Consider the following 26,796-nt stretch of genomic DNA (forward strand, 5'->3'; position numbering starts at 1 on the left):
TCACCAAGTGTTTGGAGAAGAGACTGAGGGTGTGGGTGGGAAGTGATTCGAAATTTGTAGGTCTTCAAGGAGAAAGAATTGCATTCTGCTGAGGCAGCAGGATAAATACCCTTCCTGGCGAGCTGGTGGACGTGGTCACTCAAAATATTTAAGAACCATCCAGACAAGTAAGAGGTTGAAAAAACTTGGGTTTTTTTCCTGGTGTGTCAGAGACTGAGATGGAACCTGAGATAATTCATAAAGTTATGAGAGCCATTGATAGGGCAGACAATATCAATCCTTCTCCTAGGGTGAAAATCTTGTATACCTGAGGACACCAATTTAAGATAAGGGGGGGAAAGTTTACAGGACAGATGTGGGGCGAGTTTTTTTTACACAGAGAGTGGTGGAACAGGCTGCCAGAAGAGGTGGTGGAAGCAGATACTATACAGTAGCAGCATTTAAGAGGCTTCTGGATGGGTGGGAATGGAGGAATACATATCATGTACAAGCAGCATCGTGACCCAAAGGATCTGTTCCTGTCCTGTACTGTTTCATGTGGTAACTGGGCTTAGTTGAAGTCAGTACAGTGGGTGAACTAGACATGGTCAGATAAAGGCACTTCTATTAATCCATTGGTCAGGATTATTATTACTTGTCTCAGGATTTATTCAGCAATAAAAAGCTTTTCAGGAAACTGTCCAAGATGGATAGGGCTTGGAGCGAGATTAGTTCCAGAGGTCAGACTAGGAAAATTACTTTGTCTCAGATGATGCAGCGAGTAAGATGGTGGGGACATGAGAACAGGTGGGAGGTGGGTGGTGATGGTGATGAATGGCCAGTTGAAGAGGTGAGCAGAGCACAGGAGCTGTCCCTGGATTGCTGTTGTGCTGCTGAGGTCCTGTCTGTGTGGGTCTTGCAGGCTTACAAATACATGGAAGAGATGGCAATGAAACTCCCTTCAGGCAACATAACCTTCTACGTTAACCAACAAATCATTGAAGCTGTTTACAAGACAGTGGGTGTTCCAGTGAAGGACAACCTAGCTGAAAGGGTCCAACAAAACAGTGGGGACGATGGAGTGGAAGTGGAAGAGGAGGTGGCTGAGGAGCCGTACAATGATCTTTAGATCAACATTTCACTCCGATATGTTTGAGACATTTAACTTGTTCTGGGCTTCACAAAGGTCCACCCAGGCCTGGGGAACATCTCGCCAACATTCATCTGAAACCCAGTCAGACTGCAGTGGTGTACCTCTACCTGCTGATCTGACCCTCTCATCTTCCTGTTTGTCGTTAACCCACGCTGTAGGAACCTGGACTCTGGAGCACGTGCTGTGAATAATCTGTTGCAAATGCTGTGGTATTGGAATGATAAAATCCTAGTTTCATTGGTTGGTTCATTACAAAACTGCCAGGTGATGAAAGTCTGTGTCATTGGTGCTGGGTGGTCCTCTGATCTCCATAACACAAGTCTGGCTGCTGCCAAAGCTGATCTTCAGCGGGGAGAGTAAACAAAAAACTAAGTGACACTGGCGCACTAATCAGGCACATCCCTGCTCTACATTGTAATCTACTGGCTTCTAATAGTGACCCATGTCAAGAGGAGACCACCAACTCCCACAGGATATGGGACTTCCTTGGGCTATGATGTTGGGGTACAACTTAGTTGTGACTAAGTGCGATCAGTTCTGCAGGCCAGAAATGTATCATTTTTATTAAACTTCAACTTCTTACCATTCTGATTTATTATAGTTTGAAGCAGATTATTTAACAATTACTATTTAATATTCAGATATGTAACCTAATTTTTCTTTACTACATCCTGTACACTGATGGAATATGGAAAATCTTTTGATAAAGCTCAATAATTTCATGTTTGTACTGACCTTGTGTATGGAGGGCGATGAATGTACTTTAGATTTTTCGCTTTAAGCCAAATAGCAGGTTGGCCAGATGCTGCAGTGAAAGTTGCATTAGGTTCCCTGCAACTTTCCACAGCAGGGATCTGTGGCAGAAGCTATTGCTCTCAGTCTGCTTATTATGCTGTTCTTGCATCTCTGCACAAACTTCTGGCCACTGGTAGACTCTCATGGATCCCATGATATAGTTAACATAGGCTAATAGTTCATTTGACCCCAGTTACTGATGCTGTTGACCCAAATGATGAATATGGCTTTAGACTTCAAATGGTACCCTTGAGCTAAGGCCATTCCAGACCAATGCTGCAAGAGACACATCTGTGAAGGAATATTAAAGTCTGGCTTTACTCTCAGTTACCTCCTCCATTTGCTTCATCCTGCTCAAGGGATGGTGCCATGCTCAGGACAGCTGTTTACCACCATCATTCCTAAACACTAGAATTCAGCATGAGCTCAGAAGCCTGATGTGGGAGCTCAATGATCTCTGAATTTAACCCCTGGTGGGAACTGAGAGTACTGAGGAGACCTTCATTGGTATTGGGAGATTCGAGATCATCTCTGGTCCCCATCTCCACGTACAGATCGGTGCTGTCCATCTTCTCTCTCTGGCCACCACTATTTGGGTGATGGGACTTTCTCATGTTATTCTTCGTTCTCCACTGCTGCAGCTTCTTCCTCAGTTCATGTTGAACCTGTGTACGGGGAGATTAACAATGACACATATATAATTAACAACCTCCAGGCAGATCAAAGGAAACCCCTGCATCAAATGCAGTTAAACAGAAAGATGCGTTGTAGTCAGAAGACTTTTACTCAAGAACAGGAAAAATTCACTCACCCTCCAAACCAGCTCCATCACTGAATTAATGACCCGATCTTGGCCTGAACACCACTCTCCTGTCCCCTCTTCATATCCCTAACTTCCTGCTTGGTTTTAATATGTTGGTCTCTGCCTGAAATGTATTCAATGACACCATCTCTACAGCTTGCTGCAGTAGAGGATTCTGCCACATATGTCAGAGAGAAGAGCTTCCTCCTTCTCAGGTTGCCCAGCATTAGTGTGTGGTGTGCATTTGTTATGCAGTGTACATCTTCTTCCCATATTTACCTTTATATCCATGAATTTCCCTGCTGTGCTCTATGTGACTTCTTCCTTCTCCAAGCCCCTTTTATTACAAAGCATATTCAGTGCCCTATCACCAACAGAAGCACCTGGGCAGAGTGCGGCTGTTCCCCTGCTCTCACCTCACTCTTGTATACATGGTTTGAGTCCTGGCCTTGCACTCCTACTGGCTAGCTGAGGCTAGCATTCAGAAGCAGAGACAGCCTGAGCACCACACTGACAAGTTCACAGGAATGAGCAGTTGTAATGGGCATCTTACCTCTCCATTAATAAAACAGTACAGGCCAGCTACCAACAGGCCCTGGAAATTAAACAGAAAGAAGTGTTGTAGTCAGAACAAAGACTTTTACTCAAGAACAGGAAAAATTCACTCACCTTCCAAACCAGCTCCATCATTGAATTAATGACCCGATCTTGGCCTGAACACCACTCTCCTGTCCCCTCTTCATAGCCCTAACTTCCTGCTTGGTTTTAATATGTTGGTCTCTGCCTGAAATGTATTCAATGACCCCCATCTCTACAGCTTGCTGCAGTAGAGGATTCTGCCACATATATCAGAGAGAAGAACTTCCTCCTTCTCAGGTGGCCCAAAATTATACCCCAGTTCTGGACTCCCCGTGTATGGAAATGTTCTCTCAGCATCCACATGTCAAACACTTTCACAATCGTGTGCTTCAGTTCGATCACCTTTCATTTTTCCACACTCCAGGTTTTCTTCATCTGTCAACCTCTTCAACCTTGGAATCAAGCTGGTCAACCTTCTCTGAACTGCCTTTCAATGCAAACACATCCTTGCTTAAACGTGGAGACCAGAACTGTACGGAGTACTCCAGGTGGGGTCTCACCAGTTGCATCAAAGCTCCCCAACCTTTATTCTTCAAACCCCCGGCAATAAAGTGTAACATTCCATTAACCTTCCTAATTACTTGCAAACCTGTAGGTTAATGTTTTGTCAACCTTGCCTAGATTCCTTCGTAATGTTCCATTTTGCAGTTTCACTCTATTTAAATCATAATTTACCTTTTCATTTTTCCTTCTTTAGAAATACATAACTTCATATTTTCTCACATCATACTCCTTTCTTACAGTCACTTAACCTCAGTGTCCTCTTCACAATTTGATAATCCACCAGATATTCTGTATTGTGAGGAAATTTACACGAGGTCCTTCCCTCCCTGGAGGAAAGTAAATACATTGCGCTGAAAGCATTCCTCATCAGCACGTACGGGCTCTCCAGATGCAAGAGGGCCGCCTGACTCATGCAACTGGACTGCCTTGGAGGCAGAACGCCATCTGCCCTCATGGACGAGATGCTCACGCTGGCGGAGGGACACAAAACCCATTTCATGTTCGAACAGGCTTTTCTAGAGCAGCTGGTTCTGGCTGATGCAGATTTCAGGAACTCCAGAAAAGTCACAGATAAAGCAGACATCCTCTGGCGTACCAAACGAGAAACTAGTCCGCCATCAGTCCACTGACCAAGCCCTGCTCATCCTGAGGAAACAACAAATGGGGTTTCTACCAAGGGTGGGGAGCAGACGTCTGCAAATGCCAATAACCCTGCTCATTTCTGGGAAATGTCTCGACCAGCCACCGCTGATGGCTTCAGCAGCTGGCCAACCAGACAGCCTACTTCATGTTTGTGATAAGATCTCGGGCCGCAGGTGCAGAAATCAGTGTCATTCTGCCAACAGCACTTGAAACCCATACAAGACAGCAGGGGCCCACCCTGCGACCTGCCAACAACAGTTTTACGAGGACCTTCAGAAAGCAATTTGGTTCGGTTAGGAAGCAAGACACTCAACGGGGTTTTCACACTTGCCTCAGTGGAAAAACCACTCCTGGGGGCAGATTTCTTGAGGGCACATAGCCTGCTGGTCGACCTCAAAGCCAAAAAAATGGTCCACCCTGAGACTTTCCAAACATTCCCTCTCAGATAGGCTGGATGTCAGCTCTCTCAACTTGCCTCAGTCACGTCCTCAGGCTGAAATTCACATCTACCATGCCGAACTATGGGAAGGAACACCTCCTTCATGCATGTGTCCGACGACTGCTACCAGATAAACTGCAATTTAAGCGCATGGAGAAACTGGGCATCAAACGCATAACTGATAGTACCTGGGTCTCACCATTACACATGATCCCGAAGGCCACTGGTGGCTGGCGACCACGTGGAGACTACAGACACCTGATCAACGGCACCACTCCAAACTGCTACCCTGTTCCCCACATCCAGGATTTCACCGCCAACCTACACTAAGCTTGCATCTTCTCCAAGGTTGACCTGATGCGCAGTAACCACCAGATCCACGTACATCCTGATGGCATCCAGAAGACAGCATTAATTATCCCTTTTGGCCTCTTTGGCATCCTGAGGATGCTGTTCAGCTTCAAGAACGGGGCAGGCAAGTTCCAGCACCTCATGGATGCAGTCAGCAGGGACTTGGACTTCCTGTTCATCTACCTCATTGTTAGCAGAGATCACCAATATGTCCACGGGCCACCCCCTGCCCCGTTTTCCAGCACCTTGGAGAAAGAGTAATTTAATTCAGTTCATGGCCTTTCACATCCCTTGATCAGAACCACAGTCCTCTCGTTTCGTGTGGCACGGTTTACAGAAACAGGTCAGTGAATGGCCACGGACGTGCACGCAGTATCAAACCGCCAAGGTCTACAGGCACACCAAAGCCCCCCTCCAGTTGTTCAAAATGCCAACCCGCAGGTTCGCCCGTATACACTTCTGCCAGTATCGTGCGGCCACCGGTACCTCCTTACCACAGTAGACTGCTTCACTGAGGCTTCCCAATCACCAAAACCACAGCTGACGTGCCAGGGCCCTGCTGTCTACTTGGGTATCCTGTCTCAGCATCCTGGCACATATAACCACAGACCAGGGAGCCCAGTTCGCTTAGCCCTTTGGTCGGAATTAGCCAGCCTCCTCGGCACGCAGCTCCACCACACCACTGCCTACCACCCCCAAACCAACGGCCTGGTCGACTGTTTCCACAGGCACCTCAAGTCAGAGCTCCTGGCCAGGCTGACAAGCCCCAACTGGGTCGATGAGTTTCTCAGAATCCGCACAGCCCTGAAGGAACTTCCAGGTGTAATCTGCTGAAATAGTTCTCGGTCCACCTCGGACACCAGGAACTCTGACCCACCCTGGACAAACCCTCTCCAGCCCCTCCAATGAACGTATAAGGGCCCTTCCAAAGGGATACGAAACAACTTTCACTCTGTTGTTCACCATTGCCCGCTTGAAGCCAGCCGCCCACTACAGCCAGCTGAGCACCAGAGGAGAACTACGAGAAAGGCAGACACTACCGGCACTTCTGGGGAAGAAGTTGCACAGATGGGATGGAATGGCCAGGCGAACCGGCTCAATGTGTTACACAGCCATATCAAAGATGGCAGCGGACAGCTTTCCCTTCTGGGCCCGCATGAGCGCAGGGAGCATGCTGATGTCACGATGATGCCGTTTCCGGCAGGCTCGTCAAAATAAAGCTCACGAGCTCAAAGGAAGTCATGGACTGCTGGCCTCGTTCTTTCACTTGGTTAGCATGCTCATGACAGAGCAGAGATTATTGCAGCACAGTACAAGCCCTTCAGCCCACAATGTTGTGCCATCCTATGTCAATCTGTCCCTACCTCATACCCACACATGTTAAGAGTCTATTGAATGTCCCTGTTGTTCCAGCCCCCACCCCATCCCCTTGGAAATACATTCCAGGCGCCCACATCTCTCTGTCAAAGAAACCAGAAAAAACAACTTCCCTCTGAAATCTCCCTTAAACTTTGCTTCACTCATCTTAAATAGACGTCCTTTAGCATTTGCTATTGCCACACTGGAAAAAAAGGTGCTGTCCACCCTACCTTTGCCCCACATAATCCTGATAGACTTCTATTCAGTTTCCTCTCATCCTTTTTCACTCCAAAGTAAAAAGCCTTAGCTCTATCAACCTTAGGACATGCTCCCAATCCAGGCAACATTCTCGTAAATCTCCTTTACATCCTCTCTAAAGCATCTACATCCTTCCTGTAATGAGGCAACCTGAAATGAGTGCAACACTCCAAGTGCATTGTGACAACTGAAAAGGACACTTGGAGAACTACTGCAAATTTGTCAAACGCTATTTCCCTTGCATTAACTCTGTTGACTCTGCAATCAAATTCTAATTTTCTGAATGTTCTGATATCATCTCCAGAATAATGAATTCCAGAATGCCGTTAGGATCACTTGTTTATATTTTTCTCCACTCAGCCTCCCTCCTTTCTTAAATGGTGATGCTGCATTTCTTGTTTTCCGATCTTATGGACCTGCCAAGTCCAGCAGATGTTGACAGGTAACAAGCAATGCATCCACTATTGTTGCATCAATGTCCAGTTACCAATTATCACCAAATCCTGTACCACAGGCCAAGTTCAAGGATTTGGACACAACGCACAGAGCCACCACGACAGTGCACTGCTGACTGTGTCTAAGCCCAATTACCTGGGGGCCTCACCTGGGGGGGGGGGGGGGGGAATACACCTGGAACCTCAAAACGGACCTACTCAAATGCAACAGAGGAGGAGAATGTTCAAGGGATCTCCAGTTGCTCCAGGCCCTTTTTCTTTCACAAGCTCTCAACATTTTTATCATTTATTATTGGTTGAATTCCTTGGTGGAAGGCTTCATTGCATCAGCTTCCACTGCCCTTTCCAGCAGAACATTCAGGTCCTAGTATCCAAGGAACATCTCCTTATGGCTGGAATCAGTACAAGTCACCAGTGTTTCACAAAAGGCTCAGGTAACACTTGAAATAGCACCTTTCAGATGACATGTTATACTGAGACCTCTTTTGCCCTCTCACAAAAGAGTACAGGAGTTATCTCTGTGACCCTGGCAGATATTTGTCCCTCGGTGATCACTGAGCATCACCTTGTTTGTGGCTGGATTTGTGTCTAGGTCACAACGATCCTCATTGCTTTAGAGAAATTCTGAGCTTCTGAAAACTTCTTTGAAATGGCAATTCTCTTTTCATTCTGTTTCTTTTGCCAAATGCCATTTCCATCCTCAGGTTAGTGACCTGTTCCCACTGGATTATTTAGCAACATTCCTTCATCGTTTTTATACTCAGATAAATCTTCCTTTAACCTCCCCTACCCAGTCACTACCCCAGCTTCTCATCGCACTGTTCAGAGGAATCTGGAATGTGTGCACGTTTAGAATCACACTGTGATTTATAACCTCACCTGAATGGAGCCAAAGAACAGTTCCACAAACAGCTTGATGTACCGCAGTGTGCCTGTAGCATTCTCATCCGTGACAAAAGCAAACAGGATCTCATGGACACCCAGCAGAGGGATGAGAATTAGTGTTGATTTGGTTAGACTGAAACATGAACACAGTTACAGACAAGGGAAATACTTCTCAATCTTTTCCGTTGAGCACGCCTGGTCACAGTAAGATGCAGTACGGAATTAGTCCCTTCAATCCACACTGCCCCCCCCCCACCCCCCCACATTAATCCAACACTAATCCCACGTTCTTAACAATTCCCCCAGATTCTCCTACACACCAGGGAAATTTTTACTGTGACCGATTAACCTAACATCTCTGGGATGTGGGAGGAAACTGGAGCAGCTGGAGAAACCTTCCACACAGCCAGCGTCAGAGGTCAGAATGGAACCAGGGTCTCTGGTAATGTGAGGCAGCAGCACTACCCGCTGCGCCACCCTCTGGGTGAACCTTCTGAACGTTGGACTGGTTCCTCCTTGCCTTCGGCTTGCTGTGGTATGGCCCTCTCTAGGGATTCATCACTGCACTAAAACGCCTGATGTGATTGACATTGACAAACTTAGGGAGGGTTCCATTCCTTGAGTCCCGTACCTGTACCTGGCCCTCATAACCACTCAAGTGAGATGAAAGAGAATGGATCTGGTCGGCAGGTGATATTATATGCGCAAGGCAAAGGGTCAGCATTAACTACTGGTGTGGCAGACATGTTCTACACTTTGTTTTTCCCCCACTGTCATCTCTGGACACCAGGAACAGAAGAAATTTCCTCACTGTGCTGGGTGGGTGGACTGCAATGAACAGTGGGCTGCTCTGAGCGGACTGTACTGGGTAGGTGGGCTCTGTGTGAAGGTGACTTATTTTACCTGGCAGGCACACAACCGGGAGGCAGAGACCTTCTTTCATGCTTGAAGTTGCACACTGATTTCCCCCATGGTTTGTCAGAATTAGTGGTGGGGAATATCACCCTGTCACACAAAGAAAGGAGTAGGACCTCACCGATTTCTCCAGCTTGCATCGTGTAGATGGTGGGACTTCATCTTGGAGATGAGCAGAGTCATTATCCTGATGAAGATAGCAAAATTGATCTGAAAGCAGATAGAGAAGTGAACCAGTGAATAAGGCTGCTTACCTACTGCCCTGTCATTCAGCAGCTGCTTTGCACGGTTGTGGAGGGCAACTACTGATGTCTCACTGAGTCATATCTCCGAGGCACAGAGCCAAGGGAGAGCAGTGACACTCGTGGACACAACACCTTCTGGAGCTGAGAATGACGCAAGAACAAGCTCAGCTGATGCAGTAATATCCAGTGACTGGGTGCAGGATACTCTTCAACCCATCACCCACACACCTGCTCTCAGTGTAGCAGGGCTATGACTGGAAACGGAACCTCACTCACAGTGATGACGAGTAACAGCGGAGACCGTACAATCCACCAGAAGGACATGCTCCTGTTCTGCCGCCAGCACCTGTTGGACAAAAGCTGAGAGTAGGTTTGATGGAATTTTACCTCGGTCAGCCCCCAGAACCAATGTCCTCAGTCAGAGTGTGCAGAGAGAAACCAGCCACAGAGATTCCCATTCCAACACCCCTCAGCCCTGACAAACAGGGATGCCACAGTGTTTGGGAGGATGTTGCTTGTTCAGTCGATCCTGGTCAGGTTACATCTGAGCAATTGTCTGCTCTCGTGATGAAGGAGGATAAACAGGCGAGAGATAACAACAAAAATTCACGGCATAAATATGCAGATGGCAGGTTTGATGTGCAACGGATGGGGCCATTAGTCTGTTGAGTTTAGAGAATGGGAAGTCATGTAGGCTTTCTGCCAAGATTTGAATGGACAGGTGTGGAGCAGATGTTTCCCCTGGCTCAGGCATCTAGAACTTCGGAGACAAAGTCTCAAGATGAGAGGTCAGCTTTACAGGACAGACATAGAGATGCCTTTGGTCAGGGTGTTGAATCCTTGGAATTCTCTGCTTGAGGTGGTTAGGGATTGATAAGATGGAGACTGGAAACTGGGAAAGTGAAGACTTAATGCAGGGAAGTGTGGCTGGACAATGATCAATATATGGTGGAGCAGGTATAAGGAGCCAATGGCTTACTCCCACTTCTGTTTCTTCAATCAGCTCCTGGAAATGGTGTTGTCACATGGATTGAAGCATGATGTAGGGCTGTATCAACTCACCCAGAATTTTCCAGGAAATACTTGACTGTGACCCAGGGCACAACGAATACCAGAGGCACACCTGGAACAAGAGAGGAGAATGTATCAGAGTCGCTGCCCACCCAGATGGGCCGAACCACACCCCCAGTCCACTCCCAGCATCCTGAGGGAACCCCTGCCATGGTCCCAGCCCTTGGCATTGTCTGCATCACACAAGGAGAGATCCCGGGGGAAGTTCCAGGACACAGGGTTGGTGCCTGTGGAAGGAGGGGCATAAGAGCACAGGGATCATCTAAGGAGGTGCCTAGACACACCATTGATGATCCAACAATCATCAGGGAGCTGGGAGCCTTGGTCTAGCTGCTTCCATCTGGGGTTAACCCCAACACGTGTCCCAGCTCTCACTGTGCCTGTCTCCAAGCCAACACAAACTCCTTCAGCTTCCTCCCTCAGTAAAACAAGTAGCTCCGGTCCTGAACATTTTCACCACCTGGGACATCCCATTACTTTATAGCCAACAATGGTAGGAGAGGCACAGGATCCCAAAGTCAGGAGTGTGGGAACGAGCAATGAGGAAGGTCGATCTACCTCCTTTCCCTTTTGATGTTCCACTGCTGGTCACCACCTCCACCCACATCCAGGGGCCCACACACTTACCCCAGCCAATCAGCAGGTAGGCCCGGAAACTCTTCTGCTCAGAGAAGACCGACACAAGGAGCAGCACATAGAGGAAGAGGCCCTCAACCAGGAGCCAGTGATAGGTGCAGGCCACACTATAATGGAGGAAGACCTGAGCAGCCCTGCACGCTAACATGTGCTGGAATAAACAGCAAAGCCACAAAATGGTTTCAGCACAAAAGACCATTCAGCCCATACAGTCCCTCTCCATTGGTGTAATCCAACCATTCACCCTCTCCCTGTGGCCCTAAAAATTCTTCCCTCTCTGAATCAGCCCCCATACTTCTCCAGACCCTGACCATTCACTGGAAAACATTTTCCTCATCCCACTTTTACTAGTCTCTTGTGTTATTGCCCCAGTTCTTGAGCCCCTCCACCAATGGGAACAGTCGCTACCGACGTGTCTGTGACCCTTTAACCAGATCTCCTAACTCCTTGGTTCCAAGGAGCACAACTCAGCCTCTTCTAAAGGCACTCATCTTGCTCTGAACCTTCCCTAATCCTTCCCTCTCCCTATCAGAAACTGCAGAGTTTTCCACACAGCTCTCATTGACTACTTCTCTACCTCCCATTGTCTCTGGAAAGCAGCCCACATATTTAATGACTTGTCCAATAATTGGTCAACATGCCTTCTTTCCCCTAATGTGGAGCAGAAGATACATGAGCTTGGAAACACAGCAGTAACTGGGATGGAGTGGAAGGTGGGGGTTGGGCCAGTCCAATAGGGTGGTTAGGCTGGGCCAGGTTAGTGGGGCCCAATGGGCTGTGAATTTCACTGAAAGTAGTATGATGGATAAAGAAGATGATCTCAGAGTCTATGTTTGTGCTTGGAACAATTACAGAGACATGGTTGAGGGAGGGGAAGGTAGGCAGCTTAACATTCCAGGGGTTTTCCTGTTTCAGATGTGAGAGAGATTGAGAGATTGATGTAAAAGAGGTGGAGGATTAGCACTACTGCTCAGGGAGCATGTCACAGCTGCAGTCACAGAGGATGTACTGGGGGCTCATTCAGTGAGGCGACAGATCAGTGATAAGACAGATGCCATCACAATGAAGGGGTTACACTGTTGGTCTTCTGCAGACACTTTTCAGCAATGTTTTCTGCCCCTCCTGAGCTCCACACATACAAATTTTGCTTCTCATTTTCCTGTTAAAACCCTTGGCATATTTTCCCATTCCTTTTTATCAGGGCTTCCTCCTACTTTCCAATTCTACCTAAACATTTGAACATGATGTATTGGGGAATATCTCATTCACTGTCTTGGCCATTTTGTAACCACATCTCTGCACTGACCATTAAATCACATCTACTTATTTCCACTGTCAGCTGCCGTGTTATCAATGCTGCGTGCTTTGAGACAAAGAGCCCTCATTGTTGCCTCTGTGCATTCCCTCTGCTCTCACTTCGCTGCTGCTTTTTGCAACATCCTTCAAAGTCCTCCAGTAATTCTGGACAGGTTGGTTCTGGGCCTGACGGTCCCGTGATGTTCCCCTCCTCCCACCTTGTATCCCTGCGCCAACTTTAATTGTTATTAATTGTCAGGTCATTGTGAATGGGCTTGGAGTTTCCTGCCTCTTCTTGAGTCCACAAACATGCTCTGTAAACCTGGCCAAAACCCCCTCGTTCTCTCACCTCATATGGCCTTCTCTATTATCCATTTATTTTTGGCTGATTTTCTCTCTCAATCACTTTGTTATTTTCCTTTCCATGGCAACTTTCATGTGACCACTCCCCAGAATGTGACAGGAATACTTGGTGTCTGCACACACATTCTGAATTTCTAACCAAGGACAGCTTGCTCCAATTTTCTTGTGTGGAAGGTTTAGCAGCAGAAGCTGATAGAGCTACAAGGGAGATGATGAGCACACGGACGTCGGCAAGTTGAATCAGGACAAGCCTTGACAGTGAATGGCAGGGCCCTGGAGAGTATAGTAGGACAGAGAGACCTAGGGTACAGGTGCATCGTTCCCTGAAAGTGGTAACCCAGGTACACAGAGCAGTGTTTGGGTCACTTGCCTTCATCGATCAGGCCATCTCATTACAATTGTACAAGACCACACTGTGTGGTTCTGGTTACCCACAGGCAGGAATGACATTAAACTAAAGAGTTCAGAAAAGATTCACTAGAATATTACTGAGGGCAGATAGGTTGGAGCTCTTCTCTCTGGCCCACAAGAGGGAAAGACCTTGTCGAGGTTTATAAAATCCTGAGGGGCATGAATAAAGGGAATGATCACAGCCTTTTTCCCAGGGTAGGGGAGTGTTGAAACTAGAGGGCACAGAGTTAAGGTGAGAGGGGAAAGATTTAGAGGGGGCCTGAAGGTTGGTGAGGATGAAGTACAAGGAAGTGGGGGATTTGGGACAGAAACATTGATACGTATTGATATCCTAAAGTGGGAGGGACAGGAGCCAGAGGTCGTGGTACATGTAGGTACCAATGACATAGGGAGAATTAGAGAAGAGGTCCTAAAAAGTGAGTACAGGCAGTTAGGTAGGGAGTTAAAAAGAAGGACCGCAAAGGGGGTAATCTCTGGATTACTCCCTGTGCCACGTGACAGTGTGAATAGAAATAGGATGAGGTGGAGGATTAACACGTGGCTGAAGGGGTGGAGTAAGGGGCAGGGTTTTAAGTTTCTGGATAACTGGGACCTTTTTTGGGGGAGATGTGACCTGTACAGTAAGGACGGGTTACACTTAAATCCCAGGGGGACCAGAATCCTGGCAGAGGTATTTGCTAGGGCTACTCAGGATCCTTTAAACTAGAATGGTTGGGGGGAGGGAACAAAATAGTACAGAGCAGTAAGGAGAAGGTTAGAATGCAAACAATGAAAGTTTGTAGTAAGTATTTGAATATGGATGGGCAGGTGATAGAGAAGGGAAATGCTCTGGAAGAAGATGAAGGGCAATTGTCAGGAAAAGTAAATAATGTTGTTCTTAAAGATGAGGGAAAACAGGGATTAAAAAATGGGAAATCCCTGAAATTCATATATTTTAATGCCAGGAGTATTGTAAAAAAGGTGGATGAGCTGAAGGTGTGGATTGATACTTGGAAGTATGATGTGGTAGCGATTAGTGAGACATGGTTGCAGGAGGGATGTGATTGGCAACTGAATATCCCTGGGTTTCGTTGTTTTAGGTGTGATAGAGTTGGAGGGGCAAGAGGAGGTGGGGTTGCATTGCTTGTCAGGGAAAATATTACAGCGGTGCCTAGGAAGGATAGATTAGAGGGCACATCCACGGAGGCTATTTGGGTGGAACTGAGGAGTAGGAAAGGAGAGGTTACACTTGTAGGGGTGTATTATAGACCACCCGGAGGGGACCGAGACCTAGAGGAGCAAATCTGTAGGGAGATAGTAGATATTTATGATAAGCACAGGGTTGTAATTATGGGAGATTTTAATTTTCCACATATAGATTGGGAAACACATTCTGTGAAAGGACTGGATGGGTTAGAGTTTGTGAAATGTGTGCAAGATAGTTTTTTACAACAATATGTAGAGGTGCCGACCAGAGAAGGAGCAGTGTTAGATCTACTGTTGGCAAATGGGATGGGTCAAGTGACGGAGGTTAGTGTTAGCGAGCACTTCGGGTCCAGTGATCATAATGCCATCAGCTTCAATGTCATTATGGAAAGAGAGAAATCAGGGCCAAGGATTGAGGGTTTTGATTGGGGAAAAGCTAGATTTGAGGAGATGCGAAAGGACTTGCAGGGTGTGCATTGGGACAATTTGTTTTATGGGCAGGATGTAGTAGAGAGATGGAAGTCTTTTAAAGATCAGATTTTGAGAGTGCAAAAGCTTTATGTTCCTGTTAGGTTAAAAGGAGGGGCAAAAGGTTTGAGAGAGCCGTGGTTTTCAAGGAATATTGGAAACTTGGTTCGAAGAAAAAGGGAGGCGTACATTAGATATAAGAAGCATGGAGTTAAGGAGATGTTTGAAAGATACATTGAATGTAAGAGGAATCTTAAGAGAGGAATTAGGAAAGCTAAAAGAAGGTACGAGAAAACTATGGCAAGCAGGGTGAAAACTAATCCAAAAGAGTTCTACAAATATGTTAATGGTAAGAGGAAAGCTAGAGACAAAATTGGTCCCTTAGAAAATCAGAGTGGAAAACTGTGTGTGGAACCTAGAGAAATGGGGGTGATATTGAACAGTTTCTTTTCTTCGGTATTCACTAAGGAGAAGGATATTGGGAGATGTGGGATAAAAAAAGCAAATTGGGTAAATATGGGGAATATAGAGATTACAAAAGGTGTAGTTTTAAGGCTTTTGAAGAATATAAAGGTGGATAAGTCTCCGGGACCAGACGGGATCTTCCCCAGGACATTGAGAGAAGTGAAGGAGGAAATAGCAGAGGCTCTGGCGGTAATTTTTCGAATGTCATTAGATATGGGGATAGTGCCGGAGGATTGGCGCATTGCGCATGTGGTTCCATTATTTAAAAAGGGTTCAAGGAGGAAGCCTGGCAACTATCGGCCTGTAAGTTTGACGTCTGTGGTAGGTAAATTAATGGAGAAAATTCTTAGAGATAGTACTTATAAACATCTGGATAGACAGGGTCTGATCAGGAGCACTCAACATGCATTTGTGGGAGGAAGGTCATGTTTGACCAATCTGATTGAATTTTTTGAAGAGGTGACTAAGAATGTGGATGAGGGTAGCGCAGTGGATGTTGTCTATATGGACTTCAGTAAGGCCTTCGATAAGGTACCACATGGAAGGTTAATTAGGAAGGTGCAGTCTTTAGGTATAAATTTTGAGATAGTCAAATGGATTGAACATTGGCTGAAAGGGAGAGGCCAGAGAGCGGTAGTGGATAATTGTTTGTCAGGTTGGAGGCCGGTGACCAGTGGTGTGCCTCAAGGATCTGTATTGGGCCCATTGTTGTTCGTTATATACATTAATGATCTAGATGATGGGGTGGTGAATTGGATTAGTAAATATGCAGACGATACTAAGATAGGTGGAATAGTGGATAATGAAGAAGGTTTTCTAGGATTGCAGAGGGATTTGGGCTGCTTAGAAAAGTGGGCTGAAAAATGGCAGATGGAATTTAATGCTGATAAGTGTGAGGTGCTTCATTTTGGTAAGAAGAATCAGAATAGGACATATGTGGTAAATGGGAGAGCATTGATGAATACAGAAGAGCAGAAAGATTTAGGAGTGACGGTACATCGTTCCCTGAAGGTAGAAACTCACGTGAATAGGGTGGTGAAGAAGGCTTTTAGTATGCTGGCCTTTATCAATCATTGCATGGAATATAGGAGTTGGGAGGTGATGTTGAGATTGTATAAGACGTTGGTGCGGCCTAATTTGGAGTTCTGTGTGCAGTTCTGGTCGCCTAATTATAGGAAGGATATAAACAGAGTGGAGAGAGTGCAGAGAAGGTTTACCAGAATGTTGCCTGGGTTTAAGCATCTGGAGTATGGGGAGAGATTGGACAGATTGGGTCTTTATTCTTTGGAGCGTAGAAGGTTGAGAGGGGATTTGATAGAAGTATTTAAGATTATGAAAGGGATAGACAGAGTGGATGTGGATAGACTATTTCCGTTAAGAGGAGGAAAGATTAAAACAAGAGGACATAAGTTAAGAATTAAGGGGCAGAGGTTTAGAGGTAACATGAGGGGGAACTTCTTTACTCAGAGAGTGGTAGCTGTGTGGAATGATCTTCCGGGAGAAATAGTGGCGGCGGAGTCAATTGTATTATTTAAGAAAAGGTTGGACAGGTATATGGATGAGAGGAAGATGGAGGGTTATGGGCATTGTGCAGGGAGGTGGGATTAGAAAGGGGTGTTTGGTTCGGTGCGGACTAGAAGGGCCTAATGGCCTGTTTCCGTGCTGTAATTGTTGTTATGTTATGAAACGTTCAGAGGGATGTAGGTCAAATGTAGCCAAATGGGACAAGCTTAGGTAGGCAACTTGATCAGCATGGATGGGTTGGGCTGAGGGGCCTGTTTCTGTGCTGAAACCAGTTGAGAGCAACACTTACCGTGGGTGGCCCCAGGCCCTGCAGCTCCACAGGTGCAGTGGCATCGGCCAAGGACGGGTCGTCTGTGAATGAATCTTTAACTAGGACGGCCAGAGCCCGGAGGATGAAGGAGGCAAATAGGTTCAGGTGGATGTAGTTCCGGGTGCAGTGCAGCTTCCTGGGAAAGCAGGAAGAGGAGGAGCTGATGCCTTGAGAATGTCGCAGAGCGCCAACTTCATCCACCCTGAGGAGTGTGGTCCATCCAAGACCTTGGTCTGCTGGTGGGGGGAAGTGAATAAGAAGGGGCCGGGGGGAGGGGCGGGAAAAGAAAACAGGAGGGAGGGAGAGAGTGGGACCAGGGGAACGGGAGGGAAGGGAAAGGGTGGAAATGAGAGAGGGGGAAAAGAATCGGGAGGAAGGGCAGGGAGAAAGTGGATGGGATGGGGAAATGGGAGGGAGCCAGGGGAATGGGATGGGGGGGAGAGGAATGGGAGAGGGTTGGGGCCAGAGAGGACAGGAGGAGGAGAGGGGAGTTGGAGAGAACAGGAGATTGGGAGGGTGTCAAGTGTGGAGGGAAGAGGTGGACAGGAGAATGGGACGAAAGCTATGGGAGAATGAGGTGAAGAGCATGGGAAAGAAGAGGGGAGCCGGGGGATGCGAGAGGGCCACAGAACCTCCTGTGCTGTGGTGTGCAAACTGGCTGGATGTACCTGAAGGAGATGAGGAAGAGACTGGCAACGAGGAGGGAGAAGAGACTCAGAGCGTAACCGACTGTGTAGACCCAGCGAAAGGAGCTCAGGATCCGCTGCCTCATCACCTGTACTGGACAGAGACACGGACAGGACCAGTGGGGGTCAGAGGTTAAACTCAGCACCACCCCCTCAACCCTCGTCTCCCCACACCCTCAACCCTCGTCTCCCCGCACCCTCAACCCTCGTCTCCCCGCACCCTCAACCCTCGTCTCCCCGCACCCTCAACCCTCGTCTCCCCGCACCCTCAACCCTCGTCTCCCCGCACCCTCAACCCTCGTCTCCCCGCACCCTCAACCCTCGTCTCCCCGCACCCTCAACCCTCGTCTCCCCGCACCCTCAACCCTCGTCTCCCCGCACCCTCAACCCTCGCCTCCCCACCTCTCTAAAGTGTACAGTCATGTACTTTCGTAGAAGAAATAAACGGGGAAACATTTTCAAAAAATGAGGAGAAAATTGAAAATACCCGGAAGCAAAGGGACCTGGGAGTCCTCGTGCAGGACCCTGAAGGTAAATTTGCAGGTTGAATTGGCGGCGAAGAAGGCAAATGCAATGATGATGTTTATTACAAGAGGAATCGATACAAGAGCAGTGATGTGCTGTTGAGGCCCTGGTGAGACTTCATTTGGAGTATTGTGAGTAGTTTTAGGCTCCTTGTTTAAGAAAGGATGTTCTGTTGTTGGAGAGGGTTCAAAGGTTCAAAAGAATGATTCTGGGAATGACAGGTAGCATCTTGGACAAGAAGGCACAACTTCAGGATTGAAGAGCATCCGCTTAAAACAGATATGTGGAAGAAATTCTTCAACCAGAGGGTGGTAAATCTGTGGAATTTTTTTGCCACAGGCAGTTGTGGAGGCCGGGATATTGGGTGTATTTACAGCAGAGATAGACAAGTTTTTGATTAGCCAGGGCATCAAAGGTTACGGGGAGAAGGCCGGGCAGTGGGAAAATGGATCAGCTCATGATTGAATAGTGGGGCAGACTTGATGACCCTCCCATCCTCAACAACCTTCCGCTACCTGCTCCTACCCATCCCTTCCCAGCTCTCTCCAGCAACCCACCCCTCACAACCCTTCCCACCCCAACAACTCCCCTCACCTTTCCATTCACTTCCCCAACAAGCACCCAACATACTGCCAACACTATTCATCCTATATCCCTCCCCTCCTCACTTACACTTCCCATCCCAACATCTTGCCCCATTCTCACCCCACACATTAACCCCTCTCCCATCATCATCCTGCAACATCCATCCCCCTACTTCTCACGGTACCACAACTGCTCCCCAAATTCCACCCTGGGACCTACCCCCTCACCTGCTGCTGTAGAAATGCAACATCTTCGACACACTGTGAGCGGTCAACCCAGGGTTGGTTGGTCACGTTGTCCATCAGCCAGGAGCCAGTGTGGGTGCAGTATCTGAAGGCGGAGCCATTCCCCACTGGGCCAGAGCAGACATCTTATTCAGGGAAACTCCCTGCTCTTACTACCTGTCACACTGAGAGCCATGAGGACTCCTGGTCACTGTTCAACACTCAATCTGTCTATACCTGCATATGCCTCGGGTGTGGCCCAGGAGATCCATTGTTAACTAGATCAGTTTGTCTGATTGCAACCTTAGCTTCATGGCTTCACCCCCAACCCCAGTAATCATTCACCCTCCTTCATATTAAGAATCTATCCACCACTGCCTTAAAAATTTGCCCAAACACTGCCTCCTTTTTGTTCCAATGACCTACAGCCCTTTGAGAGAGGAAAAAAAGTTTTAAATTGGCAACCTAGATTTTCCCACCGAAGGAAGCATTTACCATCAAGGTAAATGGCCTGCTGAGTTTCTCCAGCATTATTTTCCTTTTTTAATTCACCATCAAGGCCCCTCTAGATCTTAAGTATTTCAGCAGACCCTTCTCAATCTTCTAAATTCCAGCAGATACTAACCCAGCATGTCCAACGTCTCCTGTATGGCAATCTGCCATCACAAGTATCAGTCAAGCTTACACCTCCAGTGCATTAACTAAAGCAGCCACCCCTGTGGTGTCATCAATACCGCACATAACAGGTATAACCACAAGATAGAGAAGCAGTAGGCCATTTGGCCTGTTGAGTCTGTTTCACCATTCCATCATTAGCTGATCCATTACCCACTCAGCCCCACTCCCCTCCTTTCTCCCACACCTTTGATCCTCTGACCATTCAGATAGCTATCAATCTCTGCTTTAAATACACCCAATATCCCGCGGCAGCAAATTCCAGAAGTTCACCTCCCTCGGGCTAAAGGAATTCCTCTGCATCTGTTTTGAATGGGCACCCGATCCTGAGGTTGTGCCCTCTTGTCCTAGACTCCCCTACCATGGGAAACAACTTTGCCACATCTCCTCAGTCCAGGCCTTTCAACATTCATAATGCTTCTCTGAGGTTCCCCCTCCATCTTCTGAACTCCAAGGAGTCCAGGCCAAGAACCTTCAGATGTTCCTCACATGCTAATCCCTTCATTCCAGGAATCATTCTTGTGAATCTTCTCTGAACCCCCTACAATGCAAGCAAATCCTTTCTTAAACATGAAGCCCAAAATGGTACCCCTTACTCCGCGCGAGGCCTCACCAGTATCTTATAAAGTCTCAACATCACATCCCTGCTCTTATATCCTATCTCTCTAGAAATGAACGCCAACATTGCCTTCATCTTCTTCACTATTAAGTCAACCTGAATGCTAACCTTTTGGCAATGCTGCATGAGGCCTCCTAAATCCCTTTGCACCTCCGAATTTTGAACTTTCTCTCCATCCAAATAATAGTCTGCCCTTTTATTCCTTCTACTTTTGCATTCAGTCCAACTTATAATAGTAATATAATTCCATTGACTTTCTGAATACCTTGTACAAGGACAACCAGACCCCTCCATACTTCAAAAGGGGAATAAGCAGACAGTGCAGAGCACCCCTGTGGCCATTGCCCTCAACAATAAGTAGACTGTTGTGGGGTGGGTGGGGAAATCCTACCAGGGACAAGTCATGGTGGACACATCTTTGCGCAGAGGAGTGTCCCTCGGCTTAGAAGGAAGGGTGGGGAGAAGAGGAGAACAATGGTAATTGGGGACTCGTTGGTGGCCCCATCTTCATTCTTGTCATCTTTCTGTTCTTCACACACACATAGAATGCCTTGGGGTCTCCTTAATCCTACATGCCAAGCCCTTTTCATGCCCCCTTCATCTCTTTCTTAAGTTCCTTCCTGGCTACAATATACTTCTCATGAGCCCTTCCTGTTTCCTGCTTCCTATATTCAACATATTCTTCCTTCTTCCTCTTGACCAGCTGCCTCACCTTCTTCATCAACCACGGTTCCCTTTTCCTACCATCTTTTCCCTGTTCTGTGCTTTCATCCTTAAACATCTGTTTCCAATTTACTCTCACTAGTTCCTGCCTTACCCCATTGTAATTAGCGTTCTATGTGTATGTGAAGAACAGAAAGATGACAAGAATGAAGATGGGGCCACTAAAGGAAGAGGGAGGCCACATGTGCCTTGAGATCAGGGAGGTCTTAAATAATACTTTGCTTTAGTATTCACAAGAGAAAAGGACTTTGGTCAGGTTGAGGTCAGAATAGAACAGGCCTGTGTGCTGGACAATAAGGAGATTAAGGAAGAGGAAGTGTTGGATCGTCTTAAAAACATCAACATTGATAATTCCCTGGGGCCAGATGTGATGTAACCCCAGGCTGCTGTGGGAAGTGAGGGAAGAGCAACTGGGATAGTAATTATGATCTTTGAATCCTCTTTGGCCACAGGGAGGTGCTGAAAGATTGGAGATCGGCAAATGTAGTCTCCTTGTTTAAAAAAGGTAATAGTGAGAATCTTGGGAACTATAGACCAGTGAGTCTCACGTGAGTTGGGTGGAAACTACTGGAGAGGATTCTTAAGGATAGGATCTATGAGCATGTGGAGAAGTCCAGTCTACTCAAGGATAGTCAGCTTGACTTTGTGAGGGGAAGGTTGGGCCTCACAAGCCTAATTGAGTTTTTTTTAAATGAGGTAACAAAAGAAATTGATGAGGGTAGGGCAGTAGATGTGGTCTACATGGATTTTAGCAAGGGATTTGACAAGGTCCCCCATGAAAGACTCGTTCAGAAAGTCATGAGGCACGGGATCCACGGAACCTTGGCTGTGTGGATAAAAAATTGGCTTACAAGTAGAAAGTAGAGGGAGTAGTCGAGGAAGGAAAGTATTCCTCCTGGAGGTCAAGGACTTGTGGAGTACCACAAGGATCTGTTCTGGGACCCCTGCTCTATGTGATTTTTATAAATGACCTGGATGAAGAGGCAGAAGGATGGGTCAGTAAGTTTGTAGATGACACGAAAGTTGGAAGAGTTGTGGATGGAACTGAAGGTTGTTGAAGGTTACACAAGAGGATATAGACAGGATGCAGAGTTGGGCAGAAAAGTGGCAGATGGATTTTGATCCAGATAAGTGTGAGATGATACATTTTGGAAGGACAAACCCAGCTTGAGTACAGGGTTAATGGTCAGTTACTTAAGAGTGTGGATGAACAGAGGGACCTTGGGGTCCAAATACATATGTCCCTCAAGGTCACTGCAAAGGTTGATAGGATAGTTAAGAAGGCCTATGGGATCCTGGGCTTCATTAATAGGGTGATTGAATTCAGAAGAGAGGTCATGTTGCAACTCTACAAATCTCTGGTGAGACCACTCTTAGAATATTGTGTTCAGTTTTGGTTATGTCATTATAGGAAGGATGTGGAAGCTATGGGAAAGGTGCAAAGGAGATTTATCAGGAAGTTTCCTGGATTGGAAAATAAATCTTATGAGGCCAGGTTAGCAGAGCTGGGGCTTATCTTGGTGGAACGTAGAAGGACGAGGAGACTTAATAGAGGTCTGCAAGATTCTGAGAGACATAGATAGTGGACAGGCAGCATCTGTTTCCCAGGGTAGGAATAGTAAACACCAGATGCCGCTGTGCACACTAAAGACCTTGCAACCATTGTAACCACAGCTGAGAATTTACATTCAGTTCATTGAAATAATCCAAAATATTTTTGGAGGGCCAAGAAATGCCAGTATCAGCCACCTTGAGCCACAGGAAGAGACCATTCAGCCGACCAAGTCCCTGCTGCCAAATGTACCCATCCATAAGACCACAAGATATAGGAGCAGACATAGGCCATTTGGCCCATCAAATCTGCTCCACCATTCTACCACTGAGTGATCCATTCTCCCACTCAGCCCCACTCCCCTACCTTCTCTCCATAATCTTTGAAACCCTCACCATTCACTCTCTGCCTTAAATTCACCCAACGACCTGGCCTGCACAGCTGCCCATGGTAGCAGATTCCAGATGTACCCATCTGATTAATGTCACGGTGCTGTGGTAGTGGTTCAATTGTGGAAAATGGGGACAGCTGGATTCACTTCCAGGGGTGAATCACTTTTGTTTATATTTCCACCACAGATAAAGAGAATATTTCTTTCCAGTGCAATTATTTAATTTGTTGCTTGTCATTCATGGGCAGTGTGTAAGGGGATGATTCAGGAAAATTGCCCACTGAATAGAACTATCAATTTGAAGCAGAAGATTCATCTGAAGTCAAAAGAGATGGCAGATGCTGGAATCTGGAACAATCTTTGTCTGTGATGTAAGCAGCCAATTTTCCTGAGACAGTCATTCACAATTCTGAACATCCTGATGTGCCTCCTGTATCCCTAGGAGTCTGGATCTCATGGAAAGCCCCATCATCTTACCACGTCCCCTTCTCACTTCTACATTCTTGCAGGAGATACAGAACCGGAGGTCTAGAACCTCTAGCTACAAAAAACATTTCTTTTCACAGCTCTCAGGTACTCCAGGTCCTGTTGGCTCCCACCACTTCTCTCCAAGGATGACAGATTTTCCCTCAGTGGAAAAGAGTTGGAATTCTGAAAGAACATCTGAAAGAGAACCTTCTGGAAATGTCAGCAGGTCAGACAGTGCTTGTGAAGAGAGAAATGTTTCAGGTCAAAGACCCTTCACCTATCCACAACCTCGGGACCATCAGATCTCCCTTGGCCACAACACCCTCTTTGCAGGACCAGCCAACCAGGTGGCAATTATTTAATATTTTCTTTCACTCTCATTTTGTATTTATTATTACTTTCTTCATGGCATCTTAATTATATTTATGTTTATGTCTTTCAGGTAACAGAGGAGGTGCGGTAAGACTTCCACTGCATTTCATGTATGTGACAATAAACTCATTGGGCAAGTACCTCTGTTGATCCATGGAATGTACCAAGGACAGGAAACATTCACCCAGGTCCCTGGTGAACCATCCGGCCAGCAAATGTGCATGTCGAAGGTGCGGTGACAGAAAACACCTGAAGAAATACACAGGAAGGTAAAATATCAGCCATGGGCAGAAATATTGCTGTGGTCTTCTATTGCACATATAAAACATCCCAGACCTCTGCCTCACCATGACTGGATTCAGACGAGAACAAGATCAGTGGTAGGAGGCCATTCAGTCCAGCAAACCTGCCCCACAATTCAATGTGACTATGGCGGAACTGCCCCCTGTTCAACTCCTGCCACTTCTCCAAAACCCCTTAACTCCCTGATCTGTCAAATATTAATCACTCCTTTTCTTCCAATGAACTGGCCTCCAAGGTGAAGAATTCCAGACATTCATCCTCTCTTTATTGTCACAAACATGCTGAAATACTTTCAGAACTTTCCACATATTTTGATTTAATTAGGGAGTACAAGGGGAGATGAATGAGGTGGGGGGGGGGGAGAGAGGGGTGGAGGGAAAGTGAGGGGAGGTGTGGAAGGAAGAGAGAGTGGGGAGGGATGGGGTAGAGAGAGTGGGGTGGAGGGAGAGTGCGGAGAGGGAAGGGTCATGTGTCTGGGATACCTGTCAGTTCATCCTCCTGAGACAACACATTGTCAAAGCACTCGTTGCGATATCGCCACCACCTCTGAACCGTGTCCTCGAACAGGCTGTCGGAGGTACCCTGGAAAAATAAGGTAGATGACATGAAGAGGAGATTCTCCCAGCGGAATCGTCAACAGGTTTCGCCCTCCGACCTGGACATGTCTCGGGTCTCTCCGGAGTGAATCCTCACTGGAAGCAGCTCCGTCCTCGGCCGGGGTCAATGCTTTTCAGACGATGCCGTGAAACCTGGAGGTGAGAGTCGGTCTACCTGGGCTAATGTGGACAGATTCTGGGTGGCAGCAGCAGGGTCACTGTAACTTCCACAGCCAAGGGGCGAGGCAGCGTGAGGAAGGTCCCAAATCAACTCCCCCAAAACCCCTCACTCCACCGAAGCCTTTCGTCTCGTTGCAACCACCCCAGGCCCCTCCAGCCCCGGGACCTACCATTCTCTGGACGCCCCGGACCCTGTTTAACGTTCCCGGCGTGTATGTTCACGGGAGCAAAGATCAGCTGTTGGCGTCATTTCTTGTTTAAACAGTTCAAGGTTCCTAATTCAGTGGAAAACCCAGTGAAATCAGCACTGAAAATACGACCAACTCCTGCCCCCACCATTTCTCCCCACGGAGGTGGCTGCTCTCTCAGTGGGAAAGAGTTGGGATGCAGAACATCTTGAACAGAACCTCCAGCAGGCGAGGCAGCGCTTGTGAAGAGAGAAAAACGAGAGATAGCGGTTGAGGTGGAAGACCCTTCAGCAGAAAAGGGCCAAACATGAACTCTGTTTCTCTCTTCACAGACGCTGCCCGACCTGTGCTGTTTCCACAATGTTCGGCTTCCAATTTATATTTTCAGCGTCTGAAGATTGCTTTGGGAAACTCCGGGCTCAAACCTCCCTAAACATTTGCGGAGAATCTGGATCTTGCAGATTAAGGTTCCCGAGGATTCCAGTGACTGAGGTTGGGACGGAGCCGAAAGTAAAAGCCGGCGTTCCCCGGAGGCCGAATCCGCCCGGCCCGGCCCGAGGGGGTTCACCCACTCCCTGGACTCGATGAACGATTGCCCTCGGTCCGGGCACTGGGGAAACCTCTCTGGAGGTTCCTTTTTCCCGCGGATCTTCCCGATCAGATTGAGTAGCTCCACAGCCCAGACAGGAGCGAAGACCGCTGGACGGAACGGGTTCTCGTCCCTTCGGGGAAGCCCTGTCCAGGGGAGACGGAGTCAGACTGAGCCACTCACGCTTTAACCGCCACACACTCGAATTCTCGGATAGAGGCTGATTTTAATGCAGCCATCGGATTTCCCAGCGTCGGGAATCGAAACATGAAAGGGAAACTTCTCTCGAGTGAAGCCTTGTGATAAAGTTGAACGTCAGTCTCGGGGCTGGTGAGTGAAGATTTCTCCATCTCACCTGGTCAGGAGCCGCGCTGAGGGCGAGTAGAACGACCGCCGGCAGCCAGGAGACACATGACCCTGACATGGTTTGCCTTGGCAGACAAACTCCGCACCCCGGGGTCCTTCAAACGGCAGCTCCGGGAGCCGGTCCACCTGCAGAGAGAGCACACTGGACAGACGGAGTATCCGCCCTCAGCCACACATTAGTTCCACCCCAGCCGCGGACAAGGTCAGGTTCGGTTGATGTGGGGCTTCCCCGGAGCAAAGACCCTCGTGCCTCGTCCAAGTGGCTGTGGCGAATGAACGGGTTCGGGTCCCTGTCTCCCGGGGGTGACCGGCCCGTTTCCGATCCACCAGTTTGAGTTTAATTTTCCATCAGGTGATTCAGATTGGTGGTGGTGGGGGGAGGAAGGGAGGTCTGTGCAGAAATGGCCCCGACACATTGACGTTTCTGCCGCACCTCACCGTTTTAGAGCATCCCTACATCTAGACGGAGCTGTTGCAGGGACCCCCCCCCCCCCCCCGACCCCCCACCTCCTCTCCCGAGTCGCTAGTTCCTCCGTGAGGTTCCAACCTCCGCAAATTCTCCTGCGTCTCTGCTGTCTCATTCCGGGACTCCCTCTCCCCCGGG

At 47.6% G+C, this 26,796-nt stretch overlaps 2 protein-coding genes across 10 annotated transcripts in view; one reads left to right on the forward strand and one right to left on the reverse strand.

Moving 5' to 3' along the window:
- The window catches only part of ift140 (intraflagellar transport 140 homolog (Chlamydomonas)), a 190,447-nt gene that overhangs the window by 132,056 nt on the left and 31,595 nt on the right, over positions 1-26,796 (forward strand). For 3 of the 7 annotated variants that reach the window (XR_011347128.1, XR_011347129.1, XR_011347127.1), the window contains exon 30: positions 24,041-24,239. Coding sequence is in view for 4 of the 7 variants with exons in the window: in XM_069905277.1 (XP_069761378.1) it covers positions 902-1,108 (207 nt within the window). In the remaining 3 variants the exon portion in view is untranslated. Of the gene's footprint in view, positions 1-901; positions 1,724-24,040; positions 24,545-26,796 lie in introns of those variants that run through there. The other 4 variants (XM_069905277.1, XM_069905278.1, XM_069905279.1 and 1 more) reach the window with 2 other exon arrangements.
- Positions 1,668-26,643, reverse strand: LOC138746820 (glucagon-like peptide 1 receptor). 3 transcript variants are annotated; one of them, XM_069905339.1, is made up of 13 exons: positions 26,182-26,643; positions 24,756-24,855; positions 24,112-24,219; positions 19,174-19,298; positions 17,819-17,925; positions 17,130-17,286; positions 11,120-11,279; positions 10,484-10,544; positions 9,698-9,767; positions 9,298-9,386; positions 8,256-8,394; positions 3,283-3,324; positions 1,668-2,592 (listed from the first exon to the last, which is right to left on the reverse strand). In XM_069905339.1, exons 1-13 carry the CDS (start codon positions 26,248-26,250, stop codon positions 2,329-2,331), a joined length of 1,491 nt encoding a protein of 496 aa, XP_069761440.1. In that variant the 5' UTR covers positions 26,251-26,643; the 3' UTR covers positions 1,668-2,328. The 3 variants fall into 3 exon arrangements, with proteins under 3 accessions (XP_069761440.1, XP_069761441.1, XP_069761442.1); XM_069905340.1 differs by lacking the exon at positions 26,182-26,643 and adding an exon at positions 25,220-25,475; XM_069905341.1 differs by lacking the exon at positions 19,174-19,298 and having other exon boundaries at positions 17,819-17,930.

Source organism: Narcine bancroftii, chromosome 12, assembly GCF_036971445.1.
Source record: "Narcine bancroftii isolate sNarBan1 chromosome 12, sNarBan1.hap1, whole genome shotgun sequence".
Taxonomy (NCBI): domain Eukaryota; kingdom Metazoa; phylum Chordata; class Chondrichthyes; order Torpediniformes; family Narcinidae; genus Narcine; species Narcine bancroftii.

Coding starts and splice junctions, on each gene's coding strand:
- LOC138746820 (XM_069905339.1), bottom strand. CDS start 26,250: ATGTCAGGGTCATGTGTCTCCTGGCTGCCGGCGGTCGTTCTACTCGCC. Junction 17,287..17,818: donor CTCTTCCTCATCTCCTTCAG/GTACATCCAGCC, acceptor CTGCTTTCCCAG/GAAGCTGCACTGCACCCGGA. Junction 9,387..9,697: donor CGCTGTTACTCGTCATCACT/GTGAGTGAGGTT, acceptor ATCTGCTTTCAG/ATCAATTTTGCTATCTTCAT.